This window comes from Natrix helvetica (genome assembly GCF_964273705.1).
Source record: "Natrix helvetica genome assembly, chromosome: 3".
Lineage (NCBI taxonomy): Eukaryota > Metazoa > Chordata > Lepidosauria > Squamata > Natricidae > Natrix > Natrix helvetica.
This window is the reverse complement of record NC_138549.1, coordinates 172636603-172649746: the sequence shown is the minus strand read 5'-3', so window position 1 is coordinate 172649746 and position 13144 is coordinate 172636603. Positions and strand designations below refer to the sequence as shown.

The window sequence follows — 13144 nt, the reverse complement described above, 5'->3', positions numbered from 1 at the left end:
GTATTTTTCGGAGTATATGATACACCTTTTCCCCCCTAAAAGAGGGTGAAAATTTTGGTGCATCTTATATACTAAATGTAGCCCCTCCCATCCACCGGTCCCAACCCTTTGGCCTCTGCCTCCCAGCAATTTACCTCCTTCCAGCAAACGGGGAAAATGGGGCTTGCAGAGGCTACAATAGACTATACCAGTGATGCCGAACCTATGGCACGCGGAGCCATTTGTCAGGGCATACGCGGTGCTGCCCTGTCAGCTGAGTTCACCCTTTTTTAAAGCCATTTTTTGCCCACCCCAGGCTCCAGAGGCTTTATAGGAGCCTGGGGAGGGCGAAAAGAGCCTCCCCCCCCCCCCCCCCCGGAGGCCCTCCGGAGGCTTCATGAGCTTCCCTGAAGCCTCCGGAGCGCAAAAAACCAGCCCTACGGGGCAAACCGGAAGTTCTGGAACGGACTTCCTGTTTGCTCGGAGGGTTGTTTTGAGCGCTCCGAAGGCTTCAGGGAAGCCTCTTGAAGGTCCCTGAAGCCTTCAGAACGCTTAAAACGACCCTCCGAGCAAACCGGTCGGAGGGTCGTTTTGACTGCTCCGAAGGCTTCAGCGAAGCCTCCTGAAGGTCCCTGAAGCCTCCGGAGGGCTTCCGGGGCGGGCGGGGGAGGCTGTTCTTGCCCTCCCCATGCTCCTATAAAGCCTCTGGAGCCTGGGGAGGGCGAAAAAAGCATGCAAAAATGGGGGGGTTGCGCCTGTAGTGCACGCATGCGCACTGGGGGGTTGCATATTGCATTATGGGTGCGGCACGCCCGCACACGACCCCCCTGCGCTCCCCCCACTTATGGCACACGAGCCAAAAAAGGTTCGCCATCGCTAGGCTATACCAACCCCTACAGCCTGATGATCGGGAGGCCTCTTAAACTGAAAGTGAAACTTGCTGTTTGCTCCTTGAGGCAGATTTTTTTTTTCTTGTGCTAGTCAGGCTGTTTGCTTCAAGGAGGTAAGTTAATAACTATGAATGGCTATAGAATGTTCAAATTATTAGACTTATTTTTATTATTAGACACTCTGCAGCAACACAAGCATTCATAGCACGTATCCGGCCCAGGGGCCGTAGTTTGAGGACCCCTGATTTAGATAAAAAATGCAAATAAGGTTTCTGTGGACCACCAAAATTTTCTACAGCTCACCAGTAGTCCATGGACCGCCAGTTGGTGACCGCTGTTCTACAGTGAATCCCTTACATGCATGCTTCCAAGGTTTCTCCATTAAATTTGCAACTTGCATTACACTTGGCAGCTTGGGTATTGTTCAGTCCTGCATCCCCCCCCCCCTTTTTTCATTTCTCTTTCTTAGCACTGGAGCATGTTCCGAATTCAGTCCGCTTATGGAAAGCGGCTGTTGAATTAGAAGAACCTGAGGATGCCAGGATAATGCTGAGCCGGGCTGTGGAATGCTGCCCCACCAGTGTGGAAGTAAGTGGTCAAGTTTGGTTTTGTACACAGAGGGGTACGAACTATTCTCCAAAGCACCAAGAGGGCAGGACGAGAAAGAGTGGGTGGACGATCATTAAAGAGAGATTCAAGCTAGAACAAAGGAGAAATTTCCTTGTAATTAGAACAATTAACCTGTGGAACGACTTGCCTCCAGAAATTGTGAATGCTCCCAACACTGGAGGTTTTCAAGAAGAGACTGGACAGCCATAAATCCAATAAATCCAAATCCAATCTCAAAAGTGCTTTTTCAAGAGGCAACGGGACTTTCTGGTTTTTCTTTGAAGACATTTCGCTTCTCATCCGTGAAGCTACTTCAGCTCTGAGCTTCTTGGATGAGAAGCAAAACGTCTTCAGAGAAAAAACAGGATGTCCAGTTGGCTCTTGAAAAAACCTTTGGGACAACCATGATCTTGGATGACTGAGAATCTCTTCACACATTGATCTGGGATCGTGTAGGGCTGTGATGGCAAACCAATGGCAGAGAGCCGGTTGCCCCAGCTCAGTGGCACCACGCATGCGCAAGCACCTCCCACCGGCCAGCTGATTTTCAGGTCTCTGCAGTCGGGAGACGCATGCTCATGGGCGTGGGGGGGGGGTCGTGCTCATGCACGGGGGGGTAGCGTGGGGGGGATGCACCATTTTTTATTCCAGAAAGCTTCAGGGAGGCCTCCTAGGCCCAAATTGAGCGGTGGGAAGGTGGGGGTCGTGCGGACATGCGTCGGGGGGGGGGGTAGGGCAGGCAGATGTGTGTTGTGTACACTATTAATCTATTAATCTGTTATCCCATTTAGTGACTGCTAAAAGTTAACAGTGGCATTGAAAAAAGCGACTTATGACCATTTTTCATACTTACGAACATCGCAGCCCATTTGATCAAACTCTGGACACTTGTCAAGCAACTTCCCCATTGATGTTGCTTGTCCAGAAGGTTACAAAAAGTGATCACATGACCCAGGGACACTGCGACCGTCATAAATATGAGACAGTTGCCGTGCGTCCAAAGTTTGACCCCAATTTGTTTGTGTCGGATGCATCCCAGTTGAAATAAGACATGCCGTACTACATAAAACTTTAAAATATAAGATTAAGATATGTACGAGTCAAACAAATCTTGCCCAGAAACTGGCAACGTGAGTTGTCTTCTGTTGTGCTGCCATGATATCTTCAGGACACAAAGGACGCATTTTGGATCACTTGGCCACAAGTTTGTTGCAACAATCATCAGTGTGAAAAACCTGCGTCATTTTTTTTCTCCTGTATCCTTGTAATAATAATAGTACAATACAATAGCAGAGTTGGAAGGGACCTTGGAGGTCTTCTAGTCCAACCCCCTGCCTAGGCAGGAAACCCTATACCGTTTCAGACAAATGGCTATCCAACATCTTTTTAAAGACTTCCAGTGTTGGGGCATTCACAACTTCTGGAGGCAACTTCTGTTCCACTGATTAATTGTTCTCACTGTCAGGAAATTTCTCCTCAGTTCTAAGTTGCTTCTCTCCTTGTTTAGTTTCCATTAGTTTTTTTGTAGCTTCAAAAGGTCCCTAAACAAATGGTTGCAAAGAGAGTGATATTCAGCTGGTTCGGACTGGTTTGAGGAAACCGGTAGTGCAGATCATGGGTGGGCCTGCCCACTTACCCCGACTCTATGTCCTCTTACTTAGCCACGTTTTTGAGGCCAGGCGCATTCGCTGAAGTCAGGGTGCATGCATGGAAGATGAAGTGAGCGTGAATGCAGGGGGCGAGCCAGTGGTAAAAATATCATATTTTTTGAAGTATAAGACGCACCTTTTCCTCCCCTAAAAGACCGTGGAAATGTTGGTGCGTCTTATACACAAATACAGGCATTTTGGGCCTCATGAAGCCCGCCCCTGCACCCCATTTTTTGCAAAAAACACCCTGTTTCTTGCAAAAACAGAGGCTTTTATGCCCTGCCTCAGTCCCCAGCAGCACTCTGCAGAGTACAGCATGGCTGGGGCAAGGCAAAACCTTTTTTCCTCCCTTACTTACCTCGTCGAAATCCTGGTGCGTCTGATACACCGGTGCGTCTTACAGTCTGAAAAATACGGTAAGTGAAACCCCCCCACCGCTGGTTGTAAGTCGAGGACTCCCTGCCTTCTGTAGTATCAATCAGCCAAAGTCTTGCTACGAGGCCGCTGGGTAGCCCTCAACGTCAAACTCTTTTTCGTTTCCTTTGTTCCAGCTGTGGCTTGCCCTGGCCAGGCTCGAGACCTACGAAAACGCTCGCAAGGTCTTAAACAAAGCCCGCGAGAACATCCCAACCGACCGGCACATCTGGATTACAGCTGCCAAGCTTGAGGAGGCCAACGGGAACACTCAAATGGTGGAGAAGATCATCGACCGAGCCATCACCTCCTTGAGGGCTAACGGGGTGGAAATCAACCGAGAGCAGTGGATCCAGGTACCTGCCAAGGAGGATTTATTCGATCTTTCAAAGCCTGACTTTTCTAACCTGGTGTCTTCCAGGCCTTTTGAAGGGAGGGGCCCCAAATTATTCCAAGGCACCAAGTCTGGGAAAAGTGGTTTTAGAGCATTATTTTTAATTACTGTATTTTTCGAAGTATAAGACGCACCTTTTTTCCCCTCAAAAAAAGAGGCTGAAAATCTGGGTGCGTCTTATACACCAAATACAGCATTTTTTTTTTTTTTTGCCTCTCGAAGCTCTGCCCCCTTCACCAACATGGCCGTGCATAGCCTTATGGAGGCTTTCAGAGAGCTCCTGGGGGCTGGGGAGGGCAGAAATGAGCAAAAAACGGGCCGTTTTTTGCCCCCAGCAGCATTCTATAAGCCTCCATAACACTATACATGCAATTTTTCTTGACAAAAAACGGGCCCGTTTTCACGAAAAACTGGCTGGTTTTTGCTCGTTTTTGCCCCCCCCCCCCCGCAGGAGCACTCTGCAAGCCCCCCCAAGGCTATTCATGCCTTTTTTTTTTCAAAAAAAAGAGGGCCCATTTTCACGAAAAACGGGCCATTTTTGGGAGGTTTGCAGAGTGTAGAAAACTCCTTTTTTCCCTTTTGGAAAGCTCTTTAAGTGATTGCTGAGAATTACATTGATCAAGTGCTGTGCCAGCAGAAACAAAGTCTTAGGTGCTGCAGATTGTCAGTGATTTCCTTCTCCAGCCCATGGATAAATACACCTGGAAACATCTACCTCCCTCCCTACTCTCTCTCTCTCCCCCCCTACCTACCTATTGTATTTCTCTCTCTCTCTTTTTATTTCTCTCTCTATACTTCTACCTACCTGCCCTCTCTCTCCCTACCTACCTACTATATTTCTCTTTCTCTCTCTCTCTCTCTCTCTCCCTCTCCCTCTCCCTCTCCCTACCTACCGACCATCTCTCTCTCCCCCATCTATCTATTGTATTTCTCTCTATCTCTTTCTATTTCTCTCTCTATCCCTCTACCTACCTACCTACCTACCTACCTACCTACCTACCTATACTCTCTCTCTACCTACCTACTGTATTTCTCTCTATATATATCCCTCTATCTATCTCCCTACTCTCTCTCCCTCTCCCTACCTATCTACTGTATTTCTCTCTCTCTCTTTCTATGTCTCTATCTACCTACCTACCTAAACTCACTCTCCCTACCTACTGTATTTCTCTCTCTTTCTTTCTCTCCCTCTCCCTCCCTCCCTCTACCTACCTATTTTTTTTAAAATTTGTCTCTTCAAAACCTTGGTGCCTCTTATACTCCGGTGCCTCTTATTGTCCGAAAAATACGTCTTATACTCCAAAAAATACGGTATTCATTTCTTGCCTTTGTTATTTTTATACCTAATTCAAGGAAGTGAAGATGCCTAATACTCCTTCCGCCTCCTGTTTTCCCCCCACAACAACCCTGTGAGGTGGGTTGGGCTGAGAGAGAGGGGGGGGGGACTGGCGCAAAGTCACCAAGCTGGCCTCCGTGCCTAAGGTGGGACTAGAGCTCACTGTCTACTGGTGATTGGCCCAAAGTCACCCAGCTGGCTTCTGTGCCTAAGGCTGGACTAGAACTCACCGTCTCCTGGTGATTGGCCCAAAGCCACCCAGCATTTTCATGCCTAAAATGGAATATTGTATGTGTTCAGCGCGGGTGCTACTATATGATCTGGAATAGCATAAACAGATGTGTAAAATCTATTGCAAAAAAATGTCTAGCAGGTCCGGGTGCATTTCATAACAATTTTTGTGGAACTTTGGGCCACGAGAAATATATGAGTATGAATAAAGCAGAATATTTGTAACTCTGGGTTGAAGTGTCATCCAAGCTTGGCTGTTTTCTCACAGATTTTTCATCACCCAAACTATGATATTACATAGCTCAGGTAATGAAAGGCCTTCAAAAAAACAGCCAAGCTCAGAAAGCACTAAGAACTCTTCAAATATATGAATATTTTAGATGTTATGGATTGAAACAGCTGGCGCTCTGGAATCGAACAGAAATAGATGGGAGAGATGGTTTGGATGTTCAAGAAAGGCAGATGAAAAACATAAAAAGCAATAAAAGAGATTTCTTTCCCTCCTGCTTCTTTCAGTTAGAGTTAAATATTTAATCCCTGCTACCCCGTGAACTAATGAAGCTCATGTATCTGTTAGTGTTGATCATTGCTTTAATGCGAATTTTTAGAGAGGAAAGAATTTATTACGACTGCGGGTTTTTCCCCCCATTGGAAATGAAAGATGCTTAGCAAGAATTACTGTATTTTTCAGACGCACCAAGGTTTTGAAGAGGCAAATTTTTTTAAAAAAGTTTTTGCACTCTGCAGACCTCCCAAAAATGGTCTGTTTTTCGTGAAAATGGGCCCTTTTTATTTTTTTGAGGCATGAATACCCTTTAGGAGGCTTGTAGAGTGCTCTGGAGGTGGGGGCGTAGAAAAACGAGCAAAAAACAGCCCATTTTTTTGCAAAAACGGGCCCATTTTTTGTCAAAAAAATTGCATGCATAGCCTTTAGGAGGCTTATAGAGTGCTCCTGGGAGCTGGGGGGGGGGGGCAAAATTGAGCAAAAAAAGTCCTGTTTCTTACTCATTTCCCAGCCCCTAGGAGCACTCTGGAAGCCTCCTAAAGGCACTGCACAACCATTTTGATGAAAGGGGTGGGGTTTCGGGAGGCAAAAAAACGCTGTACTCAGTGTATAAGACGCACCCAGATTTTCAGCCTCTTTTTTGAGGAAAAAAGGTGCATTTTATACTCTGAAAAATATGGTAGTACATTCCAACAACTCTGACTCAAAACCTAAGCAAAAATTTCGTTTTGACCAATAAGATTCTTGGATGAGCAGTTAAATGTGTCAGTTTAATAAACTTTGGTCCAGTCACTGTAATTTAACCTCTTTAGGTATTTAACTAAGCATATACTCTTATAAGACAGGGGTCTCCACCCTTGGCGACTTTAAGGCTTATGCAGTTCAATTCCCCGAATTCCTCAGCCAACAAGAGGAATTCTGGGAGTTGAAGTCCACAAGTCTTAAAGTTGCCAAGGTTGGAGACCCCTGGGCTAGACTGAGGGGAAGGTGTGTTCTAGAGTACCCTAAAGGAGGGGACAGGGGTCTCCACCCTTGGTGACCTTAAGACTTGTGGACTTCAGCACTTGGACTCAGCAAGAGGAATTCTGGGAGTTGAAGTCCACAAGTCTTAAAGTTGGCACGGGCGGAGAGCCCTGTTCTAAGATGCTTGGCTTCTCACCTCTGCTTGGGTGAAAATGCAGTGGGAAGAGGCCAGAGCAACCAGTTATGGGCCTTGCCAGATTAGGGACAGAGTGAAGCTCTCCGGAGGGTGAGACAAGGGCATGCTTGTGTGGAATTGCCCCTTTGTTGCCCTAAACCAGGGGTGTCCAAACTTGGCAACTTTAAGACTTGTGGACTTCAACTCCCAGAATTCCCCAGCTCTGCTGGCTGGGGAATTCTGGGAGTTGAAGTCCACAAGCCTTAAAGTTGCTAAGTTTGGACACCCCTGCACTAAACTGAGGCCACGTCGAAATGAATTTTTCCAGGATGCCGAAGAATGCGATAAAGCCGGAAGTGTGGCCACCTGCCAAGCTATCATGAGAGCGGTGATCGGGATTGGGATCGAAGAGGAAGATCGCAAGCACACCTGGATGGAAGATGCTGATAGTGTAAGTACAGGGCCTCAGGTGGGGGAAGCTGAGGACAGGACCAAGAGGTAGAATAAGAGGTGGGACACCGTAGCCTGTCTCACGTTACTTGTTGCTTCCAGAAGCCACAATGGTTAGAATAGCAGTATAGCAATAGCACTTAGACTTATATACCGCTTCACAGTACTTTAGAGCCCTCTCCAAGCGGTTTACAGAGTCAGCCTATTACCCCCCCCCCCCCCCAACAATCTGGGGTCCTCAGTTTACCCACCTCGGAAGGATGGAAGTCTAAGTCAATCTTGAGCCTGTGAGATTCGAACTGCCAAATTGCAGGCAGCCGGCAGTGCAGTACTGGACTCTAACCCCACTGCGCCACCGTGGCTCTTGAATGCAGTATTGCAGGCTGCTCTGCTCACTGCCAGGAGTTCACTGCCTGGGAACAGGCTCCAGCTGTTCTTCTGCCCCACTGATGTTTGACTCCGAAGGCAGCTGATAACTGGCATAGGGCCCTGGCCCCCTCTCTGCCTCCGACACAGAGCCCTCATCAGAGCCTTCCCCAGACTCCAGGACTGGCCCATGTTCCTCCCTAACCTCCTCACTGTCCGAATCTGCTGGCCGCTGGCGGGCCACAATAATAAATATGAACCAGCGGTCAAGCATCTGAATGTAACATTACATGACCATGGGGATGTTGCAGCTGTCATAAGCGTGAAAAAAACGGTCACGAGTCCCTTGTTTCGATGCTGTTGGAGCTTCGAACGGTCCCTAAACGAACCGTTGTAAGTCAAGGACTGCCTCTGTAGATCAGATTATGAGAGAGCTCACTAAAAACAGCTTCCTTGACCCGTGTTCTCCCTCCCCCCCCCGCAGTGTGTGGCGCACAATGCATTGGAGTGTGCCAGGGCGATTTACGCTTACGCCCTGCAAGTTTTCCCCAGCAAGAAGAGCGTCTGGTTACGAGCAGCTTATTTTGAGAAGAATCACGGAACGAGGTACGTCCCATTTACCGTTTCACAAATATTTCTCCAGCAAGCTGGTTGTGACAATGGTTCCGACGATGGCTTTCGCTTCACTTGTTTCCACTGGAGCAGAACGGGGGTGTTTTTCTTTTGGTTTTGTTTTTAAAGACAAAAATGCTCCTGGCGAATTATGGCCTGTCCATGTTGGGCCTTTGAAGCTTTCTCCATTGTCACTTTCTTGGCCCTTCTGGATGGCCAAAACAATCTCTTTTTGGACATCGCCCACAAGGTTCTAGATGTTAGCGTTCTAAATACCATGTATGAAATAAATCATTGTCCAAGGCAAAGTTATCCTTAAAGGTCCAATTTATTCGTACAGGCAAGTTAGCACGTCTATGGAATTCCAACACTGATTTTCTTCTTGGAATTCCACCCAGTTGAAAGTTCATGATCTTATCCCCACATCCCATAATCCATCACATGTTCCAATCATCATCTTCCACGCTGGCATCTACACCCCTCTGCTTCCGGTCAGGTGTCGAGGTGCGGAGACAAAAGATAACCTTGAGCTTCTATAAAAGAATGACAACAATACATTCCACAATCCTACTCCTTTCTATTCCCCCCTCCCAACTACTACACTAATGAAACACATAGAAAATTATAAGAAAGTGTGGCAGGCCAAAGATCCTAAAAAGAACATAACGACAGGCCTGACACTAGATGTGAAAAGGCCTCCTATGAATGCCTGTGGCGCACCTTTTAAAAATTGCACACAGGTAGCCAATTTTGTTGTATTTATTTTGTACAGTGACAAATCAAGGCTATACTAATCTTTATGCCATAGAACTGAGCCCCAAATTTCTCTTGCAGAGAGAAAAGTTGACACATTGCAAGGGGGAGAAACTAATATTGCTGCAATATTATCATCATTCAATCAGGGAGGATGATGTTCTATATATATATATAAAAACCAAGTACCACTCACTCATCACACACTCTCCAGAACTGTAAAGCCTACATACTTGAAATTTGGCACGTACGTTCCTCTTGGCTTCTAGGTGCTCGCCAAGAAAGGATTTTTCAAAATGACCATTCGATCATTAGTGTTTTGTATACAATATTCTATTAATATGCTCTGATGCTGAGGAGTTAGACGTTCTACTCCCCCTCCCCACCTGAAAAGAACTCTTTTCCAACTGCCAGTTGTGTTATATTAACATGCACTGATACTACCCATCCGCTAAATTGGAAGTGGGCGTGGCCAGCACGTTACTCATTTGGCCTGCGGGCTGGGAGTTTAGACATTCTATCCCCCTCCCCACCTGAAAAGAACTCTGTTCCAACTGCCAGTTGCCTTATATTAACATGCTCTGATGCTACCCCTCTGCTAAATTGGAAGTGGGCGTGGCCAGCACGTGACTCATCTGGCCTGCGGGCTGGGAGTTTAGACATTCTACTCCCCCTCCCCACCTGAAAAGAACTCTGTTCCAACTGCCAGTTGCCTTATATTAACACGCTCTGATGCTAAGGAGTCCATTCTACATTAATTTTCAAGCTTTAAGTGTCAATGTATCAAGGCTGATCCTAACTACTCATTAATTTTCAAACTTAAAGTGTCAATTTATCAGGCCCGATCACATAATTTTGTAGTGCAGCACGGGTATCCTGCTAGTATATGTATATGTGTTTTGGACTTTGGTCTTTTTTAATGGACATTTTTAAAAATGTTTTGTCTACTTTTCTTGGGAAAAATAAAATCTTCCTTTTTCTATTTTTCCAATTTGTATTTTTACTTTCTGAATATAATGCTTAGGTAGGCCTCGACTTACAACTTACAATTGAGCCCCAAATTTCTGTTGCTAAGTGGGATATTTGTTAAATGAGCTTTGCCCTATTTTATGACCTTTCTTGCCACAGGTGGTAAGTGAATCACTGCAGGTGTTAGGTTAGTGTAAAGTTTTTTAAATTCAGCTCAGAATCTAATAATTCCAATGAAACTCTGAAATGGGAATGGAATTGGAATCTAATAATTCCAATGATAATCAGTTTTTATTTTCTGCAGAAAGCATAAAGACTTGATGGCATTTTTGTCTCCCACCTTAACAGAGCAGGCATAGAGAGAGAAAAAAACAGACGCGAGTCTCACCGTCCAGTCGGAAAAAAAAAAACTTTTTCCAAACTTCTTACAGTGTTTACACAGCGTGTGCAGATCGTCATAGTGTTAGAAGCATTATTTCATGTTACACAAACCTCATGATTTTTCTCCGCGCACTGAAAAACAATAGACTTTAGAAGAGGAAAGAAATACATTTTCTGGCATATAAGACAGAGCTTTGTTAGGGAATGCTGAACACACACTTCAAGTTGTAAGTACTTTACGGGGCTAAGCTTGGCAATTCGCCTAGAAGTTTTATCTGTGAAGTTGGCATGTTAGGTTACAATGGAGCTTCTCTCACCAGCAATTTAACAAAAGCTGAATTAGGTTACACTCTGTGCATGCTCTAATCCTTCTCGCGTCCTTTCGTTAGTAACATAGTTGTTAAGTGATTCGGGCTTCCCCATTGCCTTGCCTTGTCAGAAGGTCGCAAAAGGGGATCACTGCAACCGTCATAAATATGAACCAGTTGCCAAGCGTCTTAATTTTGACCATGTGACTGTGGACATGTTGCAACGGTCAAAAGTATGAAAAACGGTCATAATATTCTGACCTAGGCTTCTCCAAAAAGCACGAAGCAGATTCCTGGTCCCGACAAAACTCCTTTTATTAAACGAATGTGAATTCTTCACATTCAGCAAAGGCCTGGCAAACAGTCTTTCAAAGGAGTATTTATGACCTTATCTAGCTTGGAAAGCTGCCATGTGAATATTTTCCAAACGCTGTGCTGTGCAAGGAAAGACTTCGCACAGAGTCTCTGAGATTCACGGACAGATCTTCACACTCCTGAAACGAATTTGTTGAACAAACAAATTGTTTCCTGCAAAAGCCCACTCCCCTTTCACTCCTCTTTTATTTCCTATGGGAGGGGCCATTCACTGTCCACCTGTGGCTTTACTCCCAAGTCTACCCTGATTTCTTAGCTGTTCTTTTCTTCTGGCAGCTCTGCGCATGTGCACACTGGGAACAGGCTCCAGCTGTTCCTCTGCCTCACTGCTGTCTGACTCCGAAGGCAGCTGAGAACTGTCGGATGTCCCTGGCCCCCTCTCTGCCTCCGACACAGAGCCCTCATCAGAGCCTTCCCCAGACTCCAGGATTGGACCATCTTCCTCCCCAACCTCCTCACTGTCCGAATCTGCTGCCAGCTGGCAGGTCACAGTCCATAAGTCATTTTTTTAAAGTGCTGTTGTACTCTTTGAACAGTCACTAAATGAACTTGTTGTAAGTCGGGGACTACCCGTGTTGCCTCTTTAAATTTAAAATCATAGGTTTAGATGTCCGGACATTTTCATTCTAATTTCCTTGGGCTGCTGTCTACTTTCAGGGAATCTTTGGAAGCTCTTTTGCAAAGGGCGGTGGCTCACTGCCCCAAGGCTGAAGTCTTGTGGCTCATGGGGGCCAAATCCAAATGGTTGGCCGGAGACGTCCCTGCGGCCAGGAGCATCCTGGCATTGGCCTTCCAGGTGAGTACGCACGGCGGCGTCCATTGGGGTCCTTCCCTTTTGTAGTGATCGCTTTAGAACATGGGGCAAAATATTTCTAGCTCTATTTTTCAGTCTTGGCAACTTAAAGAGGTGTGTTAAGGTTCTGGCAGACACCCTAATTAACTCACGAGTCTCTGAGCCAAGTTTCAAGGGAAAACTACTGCGTTTTTTGGAATATAAGACGCACCTTCCCCCCCTCCCCCCCAAAAAGGGTGAAAATCTGGGTGCGTCTTATACACTGAATACAGCAGTTTTGGCCCCCCAACACCCTGCCCCCTTTGCAAAATGGATGTGCAGAGGGTTTGGGAGACTTTCAAAGTGCTCCTGGGGGCTGGGGAGGGCAAAAGCGAGAGGAAAACAGACTGTTTTTGCTCGTTTTTGACCCCCCCTCCCAGCCCCCAGGAGCCCTCTACAAGCCTCCCAAAGCTCTGCATGTCCTCTCCCCCCCCCCCCAAAAAAAAAACCGAGGCATGCAGAGAGGGTTTGGGAGGCCTGCAGAGTGCAAAAACCTTTTTTTAAAAATTAAAATCATGGTGTGTCTTATACTCCGGTGTGTCTTATAGTCCGAAAAATATGGTAAGTATTTATTAGGAGCAGCATATCGGCATCTACTCGAGTGAGTTCAACTCAGCTGCACGTAATTTACGGCTCCCTTTGACTCCGTTTCCCCCCCTCCTCTCAGTCTGCGTCATAAATCACGTTCTCCAACTAGGCACTCCCGTGGGCTGTAGAAATCCACGCCTCACAAGCCAGCTTTCGTAATCTGAGATCCGACCCTGGAAGAAAATATGCATGGAATGCTGCCCATGGCAACTCGAGAGCAGACTAGAAATGCTTTTGCGAGTTGACATTCAGCTCCCCTCACTTCAACTCCCCAGGATTACCCATCTTTTCTGCACAGTGCAGATGGTTGGGCCACTTTACGGTTAGTCAGTAATGCCAACCTGAAGATGTGTGGACTTCAATTC

At 46.4% G+C, this 13144-nt stretch overlaps 1 protein-coding gene across 1 annotated transcript in view; it reads left to right on the top strand.

Annotated features, from left to right (window-relative positions):
• The window catches only part of PRPF6 (pre-mRNA processing factor 6), a 57253-nt gene that overhangs the window by 16837 nt on the left and 27272 nt on the right, over window positions 1-13144 (top strand). Inside the window, exons 10-14 of the mRNA XM_081949695.1 lie at window positions 1339-1457; window positions 3679-3897; window positions 7474-7596; window positions 8446-8567; window positions 12017-12155. Of these exons, the coding sequence (XP_081805821.1) occupies window positions 1339-1457; window positions 3679-3897; window positions 7474-7596; window positions 8446-8567; window positions 12017-12155 (722 nt within the window). The remainder of the gene's footprint in view (window positions 1-1338; window positions 1458-3678; window positions 3898-7473; window positions 7597-8445; window positions 8568-12016; window positions 12156-13144) is intronic.